Below are 20,575 nucleotides of genomic sequence, written 5' to 3' on the forward strand. Positions count from 1 at the left end.
CAATCTTGATCTTATTCCATCACATGTAAAACCTAAGTCAGTCAACATGAATTGTGCACCTGAGATTTAAAACACTGAATGTCTACTATGCACAAGGCACTTTACAAACATCTTAATCTCCCTAACAATGCTCTAAGGAAGGTATTATTTATCCCTATCTTGCAACCAAGAAAACTAAGAAGACTCATTTAGTAAGGCTTGCCCAAGGTCATCAACAGCTAATGGCAAAACTAGGATTCTAATCCAAGTCTGCTTGACCCTCACATTTATGCACCATCCACAAATGGAGAGAAACATCTTCACTCAGGTTTTAATTTAAACTACATCTACGAGGAGAGTGAAATTTAAAAAAATTATAACATCCAAATGACTCCAGAACCTATGTAGCATTTTCAGAATGGAAAGGACTCTCTTAACCCAGGCTTTAAACTTCATTGACCAGCAACGAGTATTTTTTTTTAATTACAACATCCTAATACCTTAACGATATGTTTTTAGTTTAAGAGAGAAAGAAATAACCCAAACAAAATCTCAGAGAACAGTATGCAAATGAAATTAGGATCATAGCTCATCTCTTTAAAAATTCTTGGCTATTAAATCGATACACTTTGAGTGGAATAGTGAACATGCTAGTCAATTACAATACACATTTACTTCAGAAAGGTCTAATTAAATCAGAAAGATTACAACACTTAAGAACCTGGGGATGGGAGAAGAGTGATAGGAAAAAAAGAGAAGGTTAAAAACAAACACTATAATCCTCTGCTTTAAACAAAATAAAGCATGTTCCTGATTTCCACACTAATGCTGAAAACACAAGCATTGAGAATCTTATTTTCTCAAAACTAATATTTAGCCACAAGGCACTTATCTGGTAAATATTACTTAAGTTCATTCATTTACTTCTCCATTTAATAAACATCATCTATTACCTACCAGTTAAGGATGCTGAAAAACTAAGTCAGAAAAATAGAAAGTCAACAGAAAAAAGTAATTCTGCTCACTTACATTTTAAAAACTGTTGATTTTCTATGCATCAATATTCATAATACTCTAAATCACGTACCTCAAACATAAAATGAACGAATTTTCCTAAAAACTGCAGGTCAGTACTTTAAAACCCATTTTAGTGAAAAAAAAAAATAGATGTAGTAATTGTTCCTATCTTTAGACTAGTGTACACAGAGTTACTACTTCTGTGTACACAGTATTTTTCACGTCCAAACCTTACCTTTGAAAAGAAATGCAGAGATCATAAATGTTTTTCTCCAAATACTGCTTATACAATGAGTTTCAAGAATATAGTACCCAACATTATCAATCTAACTATAAATCACCATTGAGCATGAAAATATCACCATTGCTACCTGCATTTCTAGGGACTAGAGAATGTGGCCTACCGAAGCATAAAAATAAAAATCCCAGCAGTGCCTGGGCTCACTATGCACCTGAAATAAATAAACCTCTTTAGAATACAAATTTCTCACCTGTATAATCCAGATCAATCATATTGATTGTCAGTGTTATAATAACAGATCAGATATAAGCTGAGCCAGATATCAAAATATTGCACAGAAACATTTGGTGTATGCTTCAGCACAAGAATACTAACCACCCCCGGAAAATGAACCCTCCACCCAAAAAAGGACCTCCCTCCACCTCATTGATTATGCATAAAACATTAGGCCACCTCTATACTGTTTAATATATTAACAGAAATAGAGCACGTGACCGCTCAAGTGTCAAATCCTTAGTAGGTGATTATGGATTTTGGCCTTGGTTACCTTTAAAGTTCTTGATCACTAACTTCTTAGCAGAGCCAGGCTTGCTGTTAGCAAAGCTAGAAGTGGTGGCAGAAGATTTGGCTAGGCCGTTTGCGTGATGCACCGAAGCCACAGAAGAGATTAATATACTCTTATTTTTAAGTTGCTGCTGCTGAGATGTTGCAGCAGTTGGTGAAGATGAGGAGGAAGAAGAGGAGGATTCCTCAGCCATCTTCGCATCAAACCCTACAAACTCCAGGGTGTCTTCAAAACGCAGCTTCTTCTGTATCGGTACGTGGCTGGAAGCAGCCACTGAAACCCCCAGGCAGAAGGACGAGGTTGAAGGGGATGCCGAATCCCTGGGTTGTAAAGGAGGAGTGGAGGAAGAGGAAGAGGCGGAATCAAAGTCTTCTCTCTCGTTACTACTGTTACTGCCGCTACTGCTGCTGCTGTTTAACTTTCTCTTCTTGGCAGAGGTGGGCGGAGTGGTGCTGGTATTACCATCAGTGGCAGATCTGACCTCCTGAGCAGCAGCAGCAGCTGAGGGATTGGGGGAAGAAAAACCTGTTGGAAACATGAAAATAGCGGGGTCAACAGGCAGAGGAGCATCAAAAACCTACGTTTATATGCCTGCGTGCGTGTAGGAGAGAAGGTGGCAATGCTAGAGGGGGAAGGGAAGAAAGAGAGGAGAAACACAGAGGACGAGAAGGAAAGTGAAGGGGGGGCTACACCGGGGGAATGGGAGGGTTTGGGAAGGCGGATAGGCTGACACCAGGAGTGAGCAGAACGAGGGGGGAGAGCGAATGAGGAGGCAGACAGGTAAACGGCTGTGCCGTCCCCCTCCCCTGCTTTTCGGTCTCTCTCCCCCCTCTCTGCAGGAGCGACTCAGAGAGTCTGTGAGGCTGCAGCTCCTCCTCCTTTTCTCCCTCTCTCTGGGAGGGGAGATGCCGTGGTTGGGGGGAGGGGGAAGGGGGAGGGGGAGAGAACCAGGGCTTGTTATTGTCAATAGCACAAGAGGCTAAAGATGGCGCCACTTCCGGTCACGCGGCGGCGAAGGAGGGGCAGCGCCGGTCCTCCGAAGTGGGGGGTGGAGAGAAACACTGCGGGCGCCCGGGGGGCGGGGGAGCTGACTCCTGGGAAGGCGGCGGGAAAGCGGCGACTAAGGCGCCCAAGACACTCGTGCTCCTTCGCTCGCTCTCGCTGTCCTTCCCCCTCCCTCTTCCGCTCCCCTTCCCGGGCAGCACTGTCCTCCCCTGGCCCGCCGGTAACTCCCACCCCCTCCTTAACGGTCCCGCGGGGAGCTTCGCGCTGCAGCGCCCTTACCGGAAGTGACTGGGCAGACACTTTTCATAGCGCCCAGATCCCGAAGCCCCCAGGTCTGCAGGACTTGAGTGGGGGGGGGGGGGGAGGGAGAAAAGGGGGGGGGGAAGAGAAGTGGAAAGGGAGGAGGGGGCGGGCTTTCGAGACACCTCCCGAGCTCCTGATTGGAGCTTTCTGAAGGCGAGGCGGGTCGGGTCGGGGGGGGGAAGGTGGCGGGAGAAGCAGCGGGAAGGAGCCTGAAGGGGAGGGAAGGTGGTGACGGCGAGGGGCGGGGTGAGCTAGCTGGGAAAAAAGAGGAGGAGGAAGAGAGGAAGGGAGGGAGTAAAAAGTTAGGGAACCGAGAATGGAAACTGAAAGAGATAAAGGAATAAGGAGGGGTTGTAAGGCAAGGGGAGTAACCCGAAATGGAGGAAAACATAATCATGGCATTATGCCTGGTGCTAAGCAGAAATGTCATGTTAAAATAGAAAAGAAAAAGAAAAAGATCTTAAGATACAAAGAAAATGAGTTTTTACTTTGATTGAGCTATAAATTATGTCAAAGACACCCCTGATCCAGTATGAATAGGGCCTGAGTTTTGATACCTTTCTCAGTAATGTAGCTGCAAATCTTTTTACCTTCCTAACAGGAGCATTTTCTAAGATGGCTGGCCAGAGTTACGGGTGCATTCTAAGGCCCAAGAAACAGGAAGGTAACTAACACCTCCCCCTAACACACACACACACACACACACACACACACACACACTTCCCAGTACCAAGCCCAACCCTGATCTCCTCCGTCATCAATCCAGCAATTTACAGGGTAAACATAGCCACTTTTACCAAATCTCAGTTCATACTGGAAGAACACATTTTAGGAGAATGACATTGGCAAAAATCAATGTTTTCTACCAATGTATTACACAAGCTCAAATTTCAAAATGGATAACTCATAAGAACAACCTCTAAATTTGGTTAAGTTAGCAACAAGAAACCTTGTAAATTTCCTGCCTAAATTTAACCCGAGGGCATGGGGGGGCAGCACAATGTCAAATAAAACTAGATCTGCCAACCTGTTGATCATTCTAACTGCAGAAACATTAAACAGGCATATGCTGAAAGAGTTTATGCCACACACTATACCCAGGTCCCTGCCATTGAGAAGCCAGTAAGGGAAGACAGTTTCAAAACTAATTTCTGTAACAGTTCTGTAACAGATGTACAAAGTGCTCTGGAAACAGATGAATCAAAAGATTTGGACGAATTATGGAATAGTCAGTTTCACAGAGGAATTGTTTATGCTGGATCCCAAAGTGGGAATTGCCAAAAAGACAAGAGTGGAGAATGTGAAAGGCATTCTGGGCAGTGGAAATGGGCAAAGCAGGGAGTTGTGAAATGGTCTGGCCTGTTCATGGAAACACCGAAAGTGTAGCGAAGCTAGAAAGTGAGATGTCTAGTTGGAAGTAAGGAAAATGAAGCTCAAGAGTGCCTGGGTAGGGGCCAGAGCAGGTTGCCCAAAATGTAACATAATAGCATACTGGTTATTTTGAATCGAAGCTACTTAGGAAGCAACTGGTGCAAGGACAGGAAGACCCCCTGCTGTCCCACTGAAATAAAGAAACAAATTCCCCATAAGAAAAATATCCTCCCTGTACTGATATTAAAAAAAAATCCTTATCACCAGAGACAGAGAATTTAATGCTGAGAAAGCTGCAGAAATATTTTTCTAATTTACCTCAGTCTAAATTCTGCTTAGAATTCCCTACTAATTAAAGCTCCCAAACACTTGTTTTCTTTATCCCGTCAATTCCTCACAAATTTGTTGTCTCATTGTCTAAAATGTATAGAAATTGCCTGTGTTAGTCATTTCTTGAGGTCTCAATTTTATTATTAGGCCTCTGTGATCACGTAATAAAACTTTGGTTTTTCCCTCCTATTAATCTATCTCATGTAAATTTAATTCTTAATCCAGATGGAAGACCTTGAAGGGTAGAGGAAGAATGTTTCCTTCCCTCCTCTGGCACACAAAACCAAAAATCTGGTCTACCCTGTACCCTAGGGTAGATAGCAAGGAAAGGAGGGAACAGGCTGGGCTAGTAAAAGCAGGGGAGTAACAGGATGGTGGGTGGTGTAAAAGCAGTTTCTATTGTATAGTTTGTGATAGACACATCAGAACTCTAAGAATAAATCCATTTTCTAGCTGTTTATACAAGCCCACTTTTTATTCATTTATTTTTAAAGTTTTAGGTCTTCAAAAGTCCTTGGTTAAAATGCAAATCCTCCTAGAGGCGCCTGGGTGGCTCAGTGGGTTGAGCCTCTGCCTTCAGCTCAAATCCTGATCTCAGGGCCCTGGGATTATGATCTCAGGACCCTGGGATTATTACCTCAGGACCCTGGGATTGAGCCCCAAGTGGGGCTCTCTGCTCAGCGGGGAGCCTGCTCCCCCTCCCCAGTCTGCCCTCTCTGCCTGCTTGTGATCTGTCTGTCAAATAAATAAATAAAATCTTTAAAAAAAATACAAATTCTCCTAGAAAGAGGTACCACCTTGAGCCACTACCAGCTTTGTGCTGTTTGGTGACAATTGGCTGAGAGCAAGGCTCTGATGGACTTAAGCCCTAGGGCCACAGAGAACTGTGTTAGACACTGAAAAAGGGGGAAGATGGACTACTATGTGTTTTGAATATACCATTTTGTTCTTGCTGCCTAAAATGAGACTGTCACTCTTATCCTAAAACATTAAATCCTCCTTTATTGTGTCTCATATTTCACACGATGCTGAATAACTGTAAATGAAGAGTAGATACTTATCGAATTGAGTATCTCTTTGAACGAAACTAAAAATAATGCCATGTCTTTACAGGGGAGGATTAACTGGCTAATTTTCCAGATTTAATGAACAGGGTTGTTCTAATTTGTATAGTTATACTCCTTGGAAGAGTGTATGGCTGGGCCTGCTGATAATGGCTCAAATTGATACTTTTTCTAGAAGGATTGGCAATTTAACCAAAGACTTCTCAAGACTAAAAAAAATGAGGCCTGTTCTAATTCATGTAATGATATTTCTTAAAGGATATATAAAAGTACTAGATATTTTTAAAATTACAAGTATTACTATAGCTGAAAGGGAATGGACAGAAAACTGCTTTTGCTATTCAAAGATAAACTTTCATACTAACATAAAGTATAGTTGAGAGTTAATATTCAACTACATTCTAATAATAATAATATCTCCCAATCCAACATGATTATCTAAGGCCTTCAGTCTTCCAAGTTATATGTTGTCTCTAAAAGCACAGATCCTTGGCTCTTAAGTGCTAGTTCACTTTGAATAACCTGGTAGTCTAACTTACTATTTAAGTTTTCCATGAAATATCCTTAAATGAGTTTTATGGAAAAAATATTTTTCTTTTTTATCTTGGCGACTAATAGTAATTTTCTTTTGATATCCTAACAACCTTATTTTATTTTGTGCCAGGTCACAAAATATTTAGCATGTCTCACATATGTAGCACATCTTAATATGGATATGTAATTTTCATAATGATTTTTTTAATTTAACATTTAGATTTTGTGGCACAAACCAACTTAGATATGACTGTATGATGTGTGAGGGCCAGACCTTTGTGCCTTCTTGGACCCTTGGACCAATTTAAAAAGAAGTAAAACCTTCCATGTATCTTTGTAAAACATCTTGTAAATCAAGAATAAAATAATTGGGCTAATTAAAACAGAAGCATATATATTCTATACACCTAAACATTTGTCAACCAACGTCAAACAAATTCTCAACATTAAAATACATTTCTCAAGGTTGAACTCACTGAAACCACAATAATCAAGACATGCTATGTAGGACACCATACAATTATGGCCATTATCAGACTAAACCAGATTGGGCACTTAACACATATTCCATATATAGAAACTTTCATCTTGTGAGTTCAACTCATACCTTAGAAACATTAATTAAACTTTACAGTGCTGCCAGATGAAGTATAGTTATTATTGGTATTCTTTTAATCAAGCAAATAAAATATGTAGCTATTTATAAAGGTAAATATACACATACAGGAAGAAATACAAAGACAGGACTAATTTTTCTTATGTCCATTCCCCTATTTCAGCAGTCATGTCTCTAAAAAAGAATTTGACCTGTTTCCTTCTTTTGATCACGGGGATTCCCCGAGGTGCTTGATTCGGAGTCTTCAGACATCTCGGAGCAGGGGCTTGTCAATGGACACAGAAGCCTTGCTATCCACAGATGGGATTTTCCTTAGAAATAGGAGACACTGCTTGCTTAGAATACTAAAAATGTTTCTCCAGCAAGCATTGTTTAGGGATGTGTCTAGAAAACACAGCTGGTGGGTGAAAGGTAGTCCATGCTCCCTATCTGTCTTTCTGAAGGACCATCTCTGAAGCAGGGAAAGACAGAAAAGGCAAAGCAAGCTGCGGTGAGGGAGCCAGTGTGATGTCATAATGAGGGCTTTGTGATGCTATCAACAGCAGGGGTGGCTAGGGGTGGCTAGGGGATGACTGAGGTCAGAGCTTAAGCAAAGATGATCCAGCTACACAAGGTGAATTCACCTTTTGCCCATCGTAGAGTTTAAAGCAAGGAACTTGATAACAAATGCTAAACCCATGGTGCTCAGTACAATGTAAATAAATAACACAGATGTCATATTTTTAACAAAATCATTTATCTTCTACATAAAATATCAACTGACGACTTACTGACTTGGGTACATCAAACATTTGAAGACTTAGCCCCTTAGTTCAGAGACTTTACCTACAGTCATAACTGGGAACCATCTGGAAAGCAGATTTAAGGACTAACAGTTAGGGCCAGGCAGTTTTCCTTGGGGGTTTGGGGTGGAAGACTAGATCAGCCACAGATTACTTCCTTTGGTGCTGCCTAGCACTTGCTTATTGTGGAGTAGTTGGGCCTATTTTTAACCTTCCCTTCACTTTATCAATGACTCTCACAGTCCCTCCCACCGTGCTTTAAGATTTGATCTTCCAACGGCATTTTGCTTTTCTTTTTTGCAAGAGCAAGGCCATTTTAGGCTTAAATCAGTGGTTCCCAGCTCCTCTAAGGGCCTCAACTATCACTTTCTTTTTTTAAAAGTTTTAGTTTATTTATTAGACAGAGATACAGTGAGAGAGGGAACACAAGTAAGGGGAGTATGAGAGGGAGAAGCAGGCTTCCCGCCAAGCAGGGAGCCCGATGTGGGGCTCCATCCCAGGACCCTGGGATCACCACGGGACTGAAGGCAGACACTTAACAGCTGAGCCACCCAGGCGCCCCTCGATTATCATTATTTCTAAGAAGTTCCCAGGGTGAACTACATACCTCCAAGACTGAGACCCTAGCCGTAGGTGAACTAAGATCTGTCATGATTTGAATGAGGCTGATAAGCCTATGTACCCTTTAATGCCAGAAATTTCACAATTATTTATTCATTCCTTTTGATAAAAATAGTCTCCTCCTCCCAGACTCCTTTTTTTTGAAATACAAATGAGTCAGGGAGGCTCAGTTCCTGACCCTTTAAGGTGAATGCTCCTTGAACAAAGGATAATACAAAAGTCCTAAGTGCCCGGAGGTAAACAGAACTTGGACTAGGCCTTACGATGCAGGTTGTGAGGGGTAAAGTTACCATCAAGGGAGGTAAGATTTCTGAGAGTACTTTTTGCTGACCTCACAGTATTGCCTGGGGCCAATCCTGCTTTGTGATGACTGCATGTTTAAGATCTAGTCAAGTTTATCTCAGCTGCCAAAAGCTTATTCAAAGAAATTTAAATATTTTTTATAAGCAAAACAAAGACCAGACATTGGGAATGTAGACTTGATGCTATCATAAATGCCCAACTCTTATTTATTCACCATATGGATGTTTCTATTGCCAAGTGCTCTGTTTTTCCTGATTCCATTAAATGTCCTTTATTCCCACCAATAGCATTATTTTTCTTGCCAATTCATTTGGTCATTCAACAAAAATGTATTGAGCAACTACTCTGGGCAAGGCATGGTGCTAGATGTCATAAGGGAATACAGAACTAATACAAAATTCCATTTGTGGTTGATTTTACAGTTTTTCAAAGCACTTTCACACACAATCTTATTTTATCCTCATAACCACAGTGAGATAGGTCAGGTGCCATCCCCATTTTACAGATAAGAAACAGGCTCAGGGAAGGAGGTTCAAATGACTTGCCAAAGACAAGAAGCACGCTGACTTAAACCAAACCCACTTCTTCTCTAAATCCAAATATGGCACTCCCCATAATTTCCAGTTTAGTAAGAAGACATGCCATAAAATTGTCTCAAGTAATAGTCAAGTTAGGAAAAGACATTCAGAGCCCCACTCACCAGGAGAGAAAAAAAAAAAGGAGGAATAAAAAATTACTCCTTTACTGAGATGACCCAAATCATAGTGCCCAATAGGAGACCAAGATTGGATTCAGTTCAGGCAGGACCCAGCATCAAGCAATGCACATTCAAGGAGACAGTAGCAATTTGCTCTAAAGAATCAGAATCCGTCCATTCTTTGGCTGGATGCTCAGCCAATGGCTGATCTTCACCAGAGGTAGGAACCAGCTCCCTCTATTAGCCAAATCCTGACAAACACTGAACAAGCCTTGCCTGAGGACCCGTTATGACCCAGTCATTGAGTATACAAAGACAACCCTTGCCCTCAAACAGTTCTCAATTGGCCTAGTGGGTGAGGCAGAAAATTAGAGGACAGACTGATAAAAGCTGCTACAGGAACACAGGAACACCTGCACAGCCTAGGAAGGTGGGGTGGGGTAGAGAAAAAGTGGGGGCGGGGAGTTATAAAATTGCTTCCAGAGAAAATAATAGCTTCCAGAGAAAGTAATTCAATTTAAATCTGTGAGGGTAAGTGGGAATTAATCAGGCAAGAAGAGTGGGAGGGGGCAGGGGGCACAAAGAAGGAAAACAGGGTGCGGGTTTAAATCCTGAAGGTGAGGGGCGCCTCGGTGGGTCAGTGGGTTAAAGCCTCTGCCTTCGGCTCAGGTCATGATTTCTGGGTCCTGGGATCGAGCCCCACATTGGGCTCTCTGCTCAGCAGGGAGCCTACTTCCTCCTCTCTCTCTGCCTGCCTCTCTGCCTACTTGTGATCTCTGTCAAATAAATAAACAAAATCTTAAAAAAAAAAAGTTAAAAAAAAAAAAATAAATCCTGAAGGTGAGAAAGACCAAGACATATGCAGGATCTGCAAGGAAACTAGTTCTCAGGGAATAGTTTGTCTTAACTGAAACCCATGGAGTGTTAAGGAGGGAAATCAAGGCAGCATCCCAGTCTCAAACTGGTATAATAATGCTTAGGCCTCTTAGTACCAGGCCTTCCTCCTATCCCATACTTGCTGTTGGAGCTGTGGCTACTGATGATAATTCTTGCTTTGAGCCACACTGGTTCAGGAGTTGGGGGTTGGGGGGAGAGCGTGCATGGGGACAGATAAGCATGGGAAATAGGGTAATGAGAAAGAAATGAGATGCACATGTGACCACAATACTGGACAATGCTACCAGAATTCAGATGAACTAGAGCAGAATTTGAGAAAGGACAGTCAGTGGAATGAACCCAGCCAGCTGCCTATTTGATAAAGAAAGTTTTATTGGAGGGCCTTCTGGGTGGCATAGTCTGTTTGGCGTCTGACTCTTGGTTTCAGCTCAGATCTGATCTCAGGGTCGAGAGACTGATCCCCGCATCGGGCTCTATGCTCAGTATGGAGTCTGCTTAAGTTTCTCTCCCTCTCCCTCTGCCCTTCACCACTTCACCCTCTCTCTCTCTCACTCACTGAAGTAATGAAATCTTTTTTTTAATTAAGTTTTATTGGAACACTGCCATACTCATTCATCTACATATTTTTTGTGGCTGCTTTTGTGCTAAAACAACAGAGTGCAGTAGTTGGGACAGACCATAGGGCCAGCAAGAGCCTAAAATATTTCCTGTCCAGTCCTTTACAGAAAAAAGAAATGCTGGCCTTTGCCCTCGAATATACTAAGTGCTAATAATAGATATATGGAGACTGTATAGTGGTGGCACAACACACTAAGGATTTTCTGTTCCTAGTCTGTATCACCTTTGATACAGACCTCAGAAAACAGCAAGAGAGTATTCTTTGATAGAATGACTAAATAAATTGGGGTATAGTCACACAATGAAATACTACACAACATTGAAAAATTAATTACAGGGGCACCTGGGTGGCTCAGTGGGTTGAAGCCTCTGCCTTCAGCTAGGGTCATGATCCCAGGGAACTGGGATTGAGCCCCGCATCGGGCTCTCTGCTAGGCGGGCGCCTGCTTCCCTTCCTCTCTCTCTGCCTCTCTCTCTGCCTACTTGTGATCTGTCAAATAAATAAAATCTTTAAAAAAATTAATTACAGCTATGTGCATAAATCACAAAAATAATTACATGAAAAAAGCAATAATTACAGAATATATGCAGTTGATAACTTTTTGTAAAGCTCCAAAATAAGGGGTAGAAAATATGGTAAAACAGTTTTACCATATTTGGTAATTTGGTACCATATTTGGTAAAATATGGTAAAATTATATTTTACCATATAAAAATATGGTAAAAACCTTAAAATATAGAAGGGAAAAAATAAACACAAAATCCAGGATAGGGGATTGCTCTGGGGTAAGCAAGGGGGATAATTTAGGTAGATTCAAAAGCATTGGTAATATTCTAGTTCTTAGGTTGACGGTGGGTTCATGGGTGTTTGTTTTCTTATTATGCTCCATAAATTACATGTTACATATGTTCTTCTGTATGTATCAAAATTATATAATAACATTTTTTATTTTTATTATTATTTTTTTTAAGTAGGCTCCACATGGGGCTTGAACTCATGACTGTGAGATCGAGATCTGGGCTGAGATCAAGAGTCAGACATCTAACCGACTGAGACCCAGGTGCCCCATAATAAGTTTGTTTAAAGTGTAGGCACCAGAATGCCTGTCTGGCGTAATTGGTAGAGCATGCGACTCTGTGAGTTCAAGCCTCATGTTGGGCATAGAGATTTTTTTTAAGATTTTTAAAATTTATTTGGGAGAGAGAACAGGAGAGGAGTAGAGGGAGAGAATCTTCAAGCAGACTTCCTGCTGAGCATGGAGCCTGACATGGGGCTGGATGTCACTGCCCATGAGATCATGACCTGAGTAGAAAGCAAGAGTCAGACGATTAACTGATTGAGCCACCCAGATGCCCCTGGGCATAGAGAAATCCTTTTAAAGAAAAAGGGGGAAAAGGAAGGGTTTTTTTGTTTGTTTGTTTGCTTGCTTGCTTGTTTTTTAAAGATTTTCTTTATTTATTTGACAGAGATCACAAGTAGGCAGAGAGGCAGGCAGAGAGAGGAGGAAGCAGGCTCCCTGAGGAGCAGAGAGCTTGATGCCGGGCTCGATCCCAGGACCCTGAGATCATGACCTGAGTCGAAGGCAGAGGCTTTAATCCACTGAGCAACCCAGGTGTCCCAAAAAGGCAGTTTAAAAATAATAATAATAATAATAAAGTATAAAGACCAAGCGGTGACTTGTTGAACGCTAGAGCATAGCAGTTTGGAGAAAGAATAGCTGGCAGAGATGGCACATGACAACTGGTATTGATTTTTGGAATATTTAGGCATTTCTCATGGATTCCATTGGGAACCTGGGGAAATCCCCATGCAACCTGGTGAAAGAACAGACTTTCCATGGTCCGCAAGATGGGGACTTAAAGAGTTATTGTAATTGTTTATTAATTATACGAATCTGAACTTAGTTTGTAGTATCGGGATGGCAAGATCTGGAAACCTATAGGTTACTTGGAAAAGGGAACAGTGTGTACAAACGTATGGATCTATGAGAAAAATCATGGCCCATTTAAGCAAATGTAGGTATTACCACACTGTGACACTGATGTGCAGTAGGCTTTGATGGAGGGATGGTGAGAGAAGAAGACAAAGAGGCAGGCAGAGTTCAGATCATACATTACATGCCATGCTCCAGAGTTTGGATTTGATCCAGTAGGTCATGGGTAACCACTGAAGGGCTTCAAGCAGGGAAGGGAATAATATGATCAGCTGTACATTTAGAGATGTCCAGGTCTCAGGGTGCCTGGGTAGCTCAGATGGTTAAGCATCTGCCTTTGGCTGAGGTCATGATCCCCAGGTCCTGGGATCAAGCCCCACCCTGGGCTGCCAGCTCAGTGGTGAGTCTGCTTCTCCCTCTCCCTCTGCCTCTTTCCCTCTTTGTGAGATGTCTGGGTCTCAGGAACCTTTAACCACAAAATAAGGTGATATCTCCCCTTTCTGTTCCCCAACTAAACCCATTCCCTAAAGCTAACTTCAGTTAATAGTTTGCTAATTAAAGTCTTTATCTTAGGGTGCCTGGGTGGCTCAGTCGTTAAGGGTCTGCCTTTGGCTCAGGTCATGATCCCAGCGTCCTGGGATCAAGCCCTATATTTAGCCGGGCGTCGAGCCCCGAGTCAAGCACCAAGTCAGGCTCCCCGCTCATCAGGAAGCCTGCTTCTCCCTCTACCATTCCGCCCTGCTTGTGTTCTCTCTCTCTGTCAAATAAGTAAATAAAAATCTTTTTAAAATAAAATATTTTTCTTTTAAAAAATATTTTATGTATCTATTTAAGAGAGAGAGAGAGCCCAAGCAGGTGTAGGGGCAAAGGGAGAGGAAGAAACAGACTCTCTGCTGAGCAGGGAGCCCAACGTGGGGCTCAATCCCAGGACCCTGGGATCATGACCTGAGTTGAAGGCAGACATTTAACTGAGCCACCTAGGTGCCCCTAAAGTCTTTTTTGATACATTTAGCAACATACTGCTTTAAAAAAATAGATCATACTTATATGAATTGTTCTGTGACTTTATTTTGTTTACTATTATATCATGGACATCTTTCCTTGTCAGTATATATAAATCTGCCTTACCACTCTTAAGGGCAGCATAGTATACTATATATGAATACACATACTCCTATCACTTACAAAAATCTAGCTATCGCTTTATTGTTTCTTTTCTCCCTTACTGGATTGACTTAATTTCCTTTTTACCTTTTTTTCAACTATTAGTAGTTGCAAACTTCTACACACTAAATTCTATTATTGGTTATCTTTCAGTTTTGTTAACTTATACAAATCACTTACAAACACGTTCCTGTAAAAAAGATATATAGAAGGGGCGCCTGGGTGGCTCAGTGGATTAAAGCCTCTGCCTTCAGCTCAGGTCGTGATCCCGGGGTCCTGGGATCGAGCCCCGCATCGGGCTCTCTGCTCAGCGGTGAGCCTGCTTCCCCCCTCTCACTCTGCCTGCCTCTCTGCCTACTTGTGATCTCTCTCTGTCAAATAAATAAATAATTTTTTAAAAAGATATATAGAAGAATATACAATAAAAAGTCCCTTGGGGGGGGCGCCTGGGTGGCTCAGTGGTTGAGGCCTCTGCCTTCAGCTCGGGTCATGGTCCCAGGGTCCTGGGATCGAGCCTCACATCGGGCTCTCTGCTCAGCATGGAGCCTGCCTCCTCCTCCTCTCTCTCTCTGCCTGTCTCTCTGCCTACTTGTGATCTGTCAAATAAATAAAAATCTTAAAAAAAAAAAAAAAGTCCCTTGGGGCGCCTGGGTGGCTCAGTGGGTTAAGCCGCTGCCTTCGGCTCAGGTCATGATCTCAGGGTCCTGGGATCGAGTCCCGCATCGGGCTCTCTGCTCAGCAGGGAGCCTGCTTCTCTCTCTCTCTCTCTCTCTGCCTACTTGTGATCTCTCTCTGTCAAATCAATGAATGAATTCTTTAAAAAAAAAAGTCCCTTCATTGTTAGGTTTGGTGCATAGCATTCCTCAGCATTTATGTACATATATTTGTATACATACAAATAGGGAGCTTTGGTATTTTTTAATGGTATCATTACTGTACATTTGGCTCTACAATTTGCTTTTTAAACTTAATATACTTTGGAGATCTTTCCATGACAGTACATAGAAATCTCACTCTCTTTAAGGGCTGCAAACTATTTCATAGTAAAGACATACCATGCTTATTTAACCACTCTCTTATTTTTGGATATTTGGTTATTTCCAGTTTTTTTCCACTACAAATAACACAGCAATGAACATCCTGTAATATAAATCTTTATGCACGTGGAAAAGTATTTCTGAGGATATATTTGAAGTAGAACCAAGGGAAATTTTGATAGATTGCCATCTTACTTTTCAGAAATGTAGTACATACACTCTCACCTTCAGAATGACTGCTGATTGCCCACACCATCAGCAACACTAAATATTATCAAACTTCCAGGTTTTTTGCCAAAATAAACATGAATTCATTCTCACTGTAAAACAACCATGACAAAGCAGAAATGCTCTCTTTACCACCATCCTCTCTCCAGAAATTTATTTCCACCTTGCTATTAATTTTTCATATGAATGGTTTCATTGTGCTTGATTTTCTTTTTTTTTTTTTTTAAGTTGGGCTCCACGTGGAGCACAAGGCAGGGCAGTAACTCAGGGAGCTTAAGATCAAGACTTGAGCTGAGATCAAGAGTCAGAGGCTTAACTGACTGAGCCACCCAGGTGTCCCAATTCTTTTTTTTTTTTTATTAAGTAAGCTCTATGCCCAAAGTGGGACTGGAACTCACTACCTGAGATCAAGAGCTTAGTGCTCTACAGACTGAACTAGACAGGCACTCCTTCCTAGATGTATTCTTAACAGTTATTTGTATTTAACTCTGTATTTCACTTTTACTAGTTCATTTACTCACCATTATCTTCTGAGATGGCTGCATCTTCATTCGCATTCCCGGATTCTGAGGACTGTGACATAGTCTGTCTGTGAAAGGCTACATTAAAAAACAGAATTCATGTTTACAGCAGTCCACTCCCATATCTGATCAGTTTTCTGGATTCATTGACTCTGGCTTCTCAATCAATTGCATCCTATTTGTTTCATAACTTCAAGAAAATCCTACAATTTTGGCCAGCTAATCACACCCTTACCTATTATCCCTTATGGTTACAGCTCTAATATTTAGTTTTCTTTTTTTAAAAGATTTTTTTTAATTTATTTGACAGATCACAAGTAGGCAGAGAGGCAGGCAGAGAGAGACAGGAGGAGGCAGGCTCCCTGCTGAGCAGAGAGCCCGATGCGGGACTCGATCCCAAGACCCTGAGATCATGACCTGAGCCAAAGGCAGAGGCTTTAACCACTGAGCCACCCAGGCGCCCCTAGTTTTCTAATTTTATTTAGTGCTAACTTAGGGGAAAAAAGCACAATTATTCAGGCTAACATCTTAAATTGGAAATCCGCCTTGCCCTCTTAAATTACTATGGCTGGGGCCCCCCCCCCAATTCACTGCCCACCCCCGTCCCACCCACGAGCGGCTTCAAGGCCAATGGACTCCCATCAGGGTGTCCTCCTGCTATTTCGGAGAGTCTCATTAATCTCACTGCAATCCGAACCAGGTCTCTATCTTCTATATTGGCCTCTTCATCGGGCTACAGAGCCACGGTTGTTGGGGTCCCCGCCCCATCATGGTCACCACCTGGCTGAGAATTTTCTCTCAGCGGGTAACCATGGCTCTAACATACTTTTCCTTAACTTCTCCATATCGCCAGTGAGTAAAGGCTGTAACTTCTGTGGCAACATACCTCCTTTAAATGTTGGGGAATAACGAAAAGAAGTACAGCATAATAACTTAAAATTGCCAAAGGCGAGCCTTGGCTTCGGGTCTCTTGGCTCGAAGACAGGATCGCAAGCCGGTAAGCTCCTAAGGGATACCCTCTCTGCTTTCCACCATCTCTGAGGGGCTGTTTAACTCACCGTCCCAGGACCAAGAGGATTTGCTGTGGTTACCGCCGTTCCATCTATTATGATTGGAACCCGCCAGCTTGGAATATGTAGGACAATTGGCCACCAACAGCCGTTAGTCAAGCTAGCAACTGGTGGGCTTTCTGGCTACGTTCTGCCCACCCAACCTGGAGTTCCGGTGTGTTTAACGGTTTTCAAGGAGGCTCATCTTTGATTGACAGCGGATCTGACCAATCCCTTCAGGGAAAACCCCACTCACGGAACAGGGGCCTAGTTGGCGCCAAAAGCGAAACCAGAAAACTCGCTATGTGTCTGGTAACTGATGCGTTTGTCAACGGATTGAGCCACCCAGGCTGCCCGCTGATATTGATACGTTTCTTAAAGTCCCGAGTTTCTCTGTTTTTAAAAATACCACTCAGGGAACATCAGCATGTTGTTCTGTGCAAAACCTACAGTGACTGAAATCCTGACTCTCCGCTGTGTCGTCTCTGACACCACCTCAGGTGTGGGGTGGGGGGAGGGGGCGTCAAGCTCCTCAGGTGGTCTCCCCTGAGGCGCGAGGGGTGGGGCAAGTGGGTAAGGATGGGAGCCTCATTACAAACCCGCAAGGGTGGACGCCTAGACTCCCCACTCTGCTCATTGCTGACGTGGGTGAGGGTGAAGCCATAGGGTTTTTTCCGTGGCATTTGGCTAGAGGAGATCTATCTAAAATTTTCTGTCTTGCCGGGTCACACCTTTCCTGGTCCTTTGTCTAGAAAAACCAAGGCCAGCCAGCCTCAGCCAGCCTCGGGCTCTTGATCTTGGGGTTGTGGGTTGGAGCCCCAGATTGGGTGTGGAGATTACTTAAAAATGAAGTTTAGGGGCGTCTGGGTGGCTCGGTGGGTTAGGGCCTCTGCCTTCGGCTCTGGTCATGATCCCAGAGTCCTGGGATCGAGCCCCGCGTCGGGCTCTCTCCTCTGCTGGGAGCCTGCTTCCTCCTCTCTCTCTGCCTGCCTCTCTGCCTACTTGCGATCTCTGTCTGTCCAATAAATAAATAAATAAATAAATCTTTAAAAAAAATCTTAAAAAAAATGAAGTTTAAAAAGGAAGAAAAGAGGGTTAAAGCCTCTGCCTTCGGCTCAGGTCATGATCCAGGAGTCCTGGGATCGAGCTCTCTGCTCAGCCGGGAGCCTGCTTCCCTTCCTCTCTCTCTGCCTGCCTCTCTGCCTACTTGTGATCTCTGTCTGTCAAATAAATGAATAAAATCTTTTAAAAAAAAATTAAAAAAAAAAGAAGAAGAAAAGAAAAAAACCAGAATTTTGTGGGGGCTTTATTTGTCTCTGCTGGTTGTTGTTTCACATATATCTTTTTCTACTCTTGTGAATGGAATAGGTCTTTTTCCTATCTCTATTTCTGTTATTGTTAAAATAAAGCTATTGGAATATAATAATAGAATGCTAATTATAAAATCTAGGTGGTGTGTATATTGGTATTCAAATTCTTTATACTTTTCTGTACATTTGAAAATTTTTATAGTAAATGATGGAAAATAAAACAAGAGGGAGTTGTTTTATAATACTTCAAATAAAAAGAAAAAAACAAAAGCTATGGGATTCGGTATATTTATCTTACATACCACTTATATTAGTTAGGATTCTTGTTTGCAAGTGACAGAAACCCAAGTTGAATAAGCTTGAGGAAAATGGAGTTTATTGGCTTCTGTAACTGGGAAGGACAGGACAGATCTCAGTCACACCAGGATCCAGAGACTCAAATGGCCAGATTCTCAGTCATCTCTCCATCTCTCTTCTCTGCCTCTCTCTTCTGTGTATTGCCTCATTCTCTAAGACTCTTTCATGTTGTAGAGACATGGAAACCAAATGCTTTGGGGTCACATCCTTACAATTTAATATCCAAAGAAAAGAGAAAGCTAGTTCTTTACCTCTGATTTGGATTATGACAAGGAAGGTCTTATATCTCTGGCCTAGGACACATGCCTACCCCGTTGGAGCTGCCACTGTGTCTAGCACACTTTGATATTATGATTAACCCATCCTGGGTTAGGTACACAGCCAGGTGTGTGGAGGGTGAGGGGTACACAGCCAAGTGTGTGGAGGGGCAAGGTACTATCATTACCTGTCCCACCAGGACTATTCTGAAAGGACAGTGAAGGAGGAAGAGCTCTCTAAAGGAAGAGGAGTGCTATTACTAGAATCAGGGAAGAAAGAATGTTGGGCAAACCAAAACAGCAGATGTCCACTCTACAGACTTCTTAGTTTTAATAGTTTTTAAATTGCATTTCTTGGATTCTCAATGTATATAACCTTATCATCTGTAAATAATTATTCTTTTTCTCTTTATTCCTTTTAGATTTATACAACTTGTTTCATTTTCTCGGTTTATTACATTTTAGAACCTTCAAAACACCATACAGGACGTCTGTATCTTATTCCTGAATCTGATGGGAGATAACTTGGTCATGATGCTTACACATGGCTATTTGATACTCTTTCCTATGTTTAGAAAGTTCTCTTCTATTCTATTGTATTTAGAATTTTTAACACGATTTTATTTCTGTATTTGACAGAGAGATCATGAGAAGGGAGGAGGGGCAGAAGGAGAGGCAGAAGCAGACTCTCTGCTGACATGGGGCTCAATCCCGGGACCCCAGAATCATGACCTGAGCCAAAGGCAGATGCTTAACTGACTGAGCCACCCAGGCACCCCCTGTATTTAGAATTTTTATAAGGAATAGCTGCTGATTTTTATCTAATACCTTCTGGCCATCCATTGACAGACAAGACTACATAAAATAATTTTTTTTTGTAAGAAGCAAAATACAGAAATCACCTGTAAACAGTAAGGGGGAAAAAAACTGGAATGTAGAATCCACCTTCCATGAAACTAAGAGATAAGTGTTACATGAAAGCATGACTTGTGAAAATGGGAAGTAGGTTGACAGGTTAACTGAATGATGCTAGCTAGCACTAGCAGAAGCACTCGCAGTGTAGTATGGACTGTTCTAAGTGCTGCACATATGTTACTCCAGCAAAGAGGTTTATTATTTGTAGAAACTGAACCAGAGAGAGATCTGGATGCTCATGATAGAGCTGCTTCTGCTTGAAAGTTATGAAAGTTACCCAGGTTGGATAACTGGGTAGGTTGTGGGGGCAGGCGAGGGAGGTGGCCCTCTAGCATGGTCAGTAGAAGCCTTGTCCTTAGTTCCTGGGGATGACTCCTGGAGAGGCCTAGCGGTGGCTGATGGTCTCTGAGGGCTGTTAGTGGCATTTGCGTTAAAGACCTCTCCTCCTGATGCTGGATCTGTCTCCAGAAAGAGGGCCTAGTCTTTAAAACCAGAGTTCCCCCAACTGCTGGAGGCATGATCTCTGGCTACTCCGCAATGTAGGATTTGCAAGGGCTTAGGGAAGTCAAAAACCTGTCTCTTGGAGCAGAGGGTGGTGGGGAGCAGAGGCTGCTGGCTCAGGAGGCCTACTTGAGCTTGAACTTGACCTCTCAGCCCTGTGGGGGTGGGTGGAATTGGGAGAAGCCCCAGAGGGTGGAGGCATTGTCTCTAGGCGATGTAATTGACATTAGCCGAGGCTACCATTTGCTGTACGCGGCTCTGCAGGATATGTCCTGCACAGGGTGCATATTTGAAGGTGTATGTGGGAGGAGGGTGAGAGGAGCCTGTAGTCTGCCAGCCTTGTGCCCTCATGCAGGAAT

The 20,575-nt window shown here is 42.6% G+C and overlaps 1 protein-coding gene across 5 annotated transcripts in view; it reads right to left on the minus strand.

The window, feature by feature from the left end:
• Window positions 1–15,844, minus strand: part of CUL4B (cullin 4B) — a 48,231-nt gene extending 32,387 nt beyond the window's left edge. For 2 of the 5 annotated variants that reach the window (XM_032882308.1, XM_032882307.1), the window contains exons 1-2: window positions 3,087–3,215; window positions 1,785–2,327 (exon numbers count right to left, since the gene is read on the minus strand). In XM_032882308.1, the coding sequence (XP_032738199.1) occupies window positions 1,785–2,327; window positions 3,087–3,114 (571 nt within the window). In that variant the 5' untranslated portion in view covers window positions 3,115–3,215. Of the gene's footprint in view, window positions 1–1,784; window positions 2,328–3,086; window positions 3,216–7,216; window positions 7,483–15,827 lie in introns of those variants that run through there. The other 3 variants (XM_032882309.1, XM_032882305.1, XM_032882306.1) reach the window with 3 other exon arrangements.
• Between the last annotated feature and the right edge of the window lie 4,731 nt (window positions 15,845–20,575).

This window comes from Lontra canadensis, unplaced genomic scaffold (genome assembly GCF_010015895.1).
Source record: "Lontra canadensis isolate GAN:19392208 unplaced genomic scaffold, GSC_riverotter_1.0 scaffold81, whole genome shotgun sequence".
Lineage (NCBI taxonomy): Eukaryota > Metazoa > Chordata > Mammalia > Carnivora > Mustelidae > Lontra > Lontra canadensis.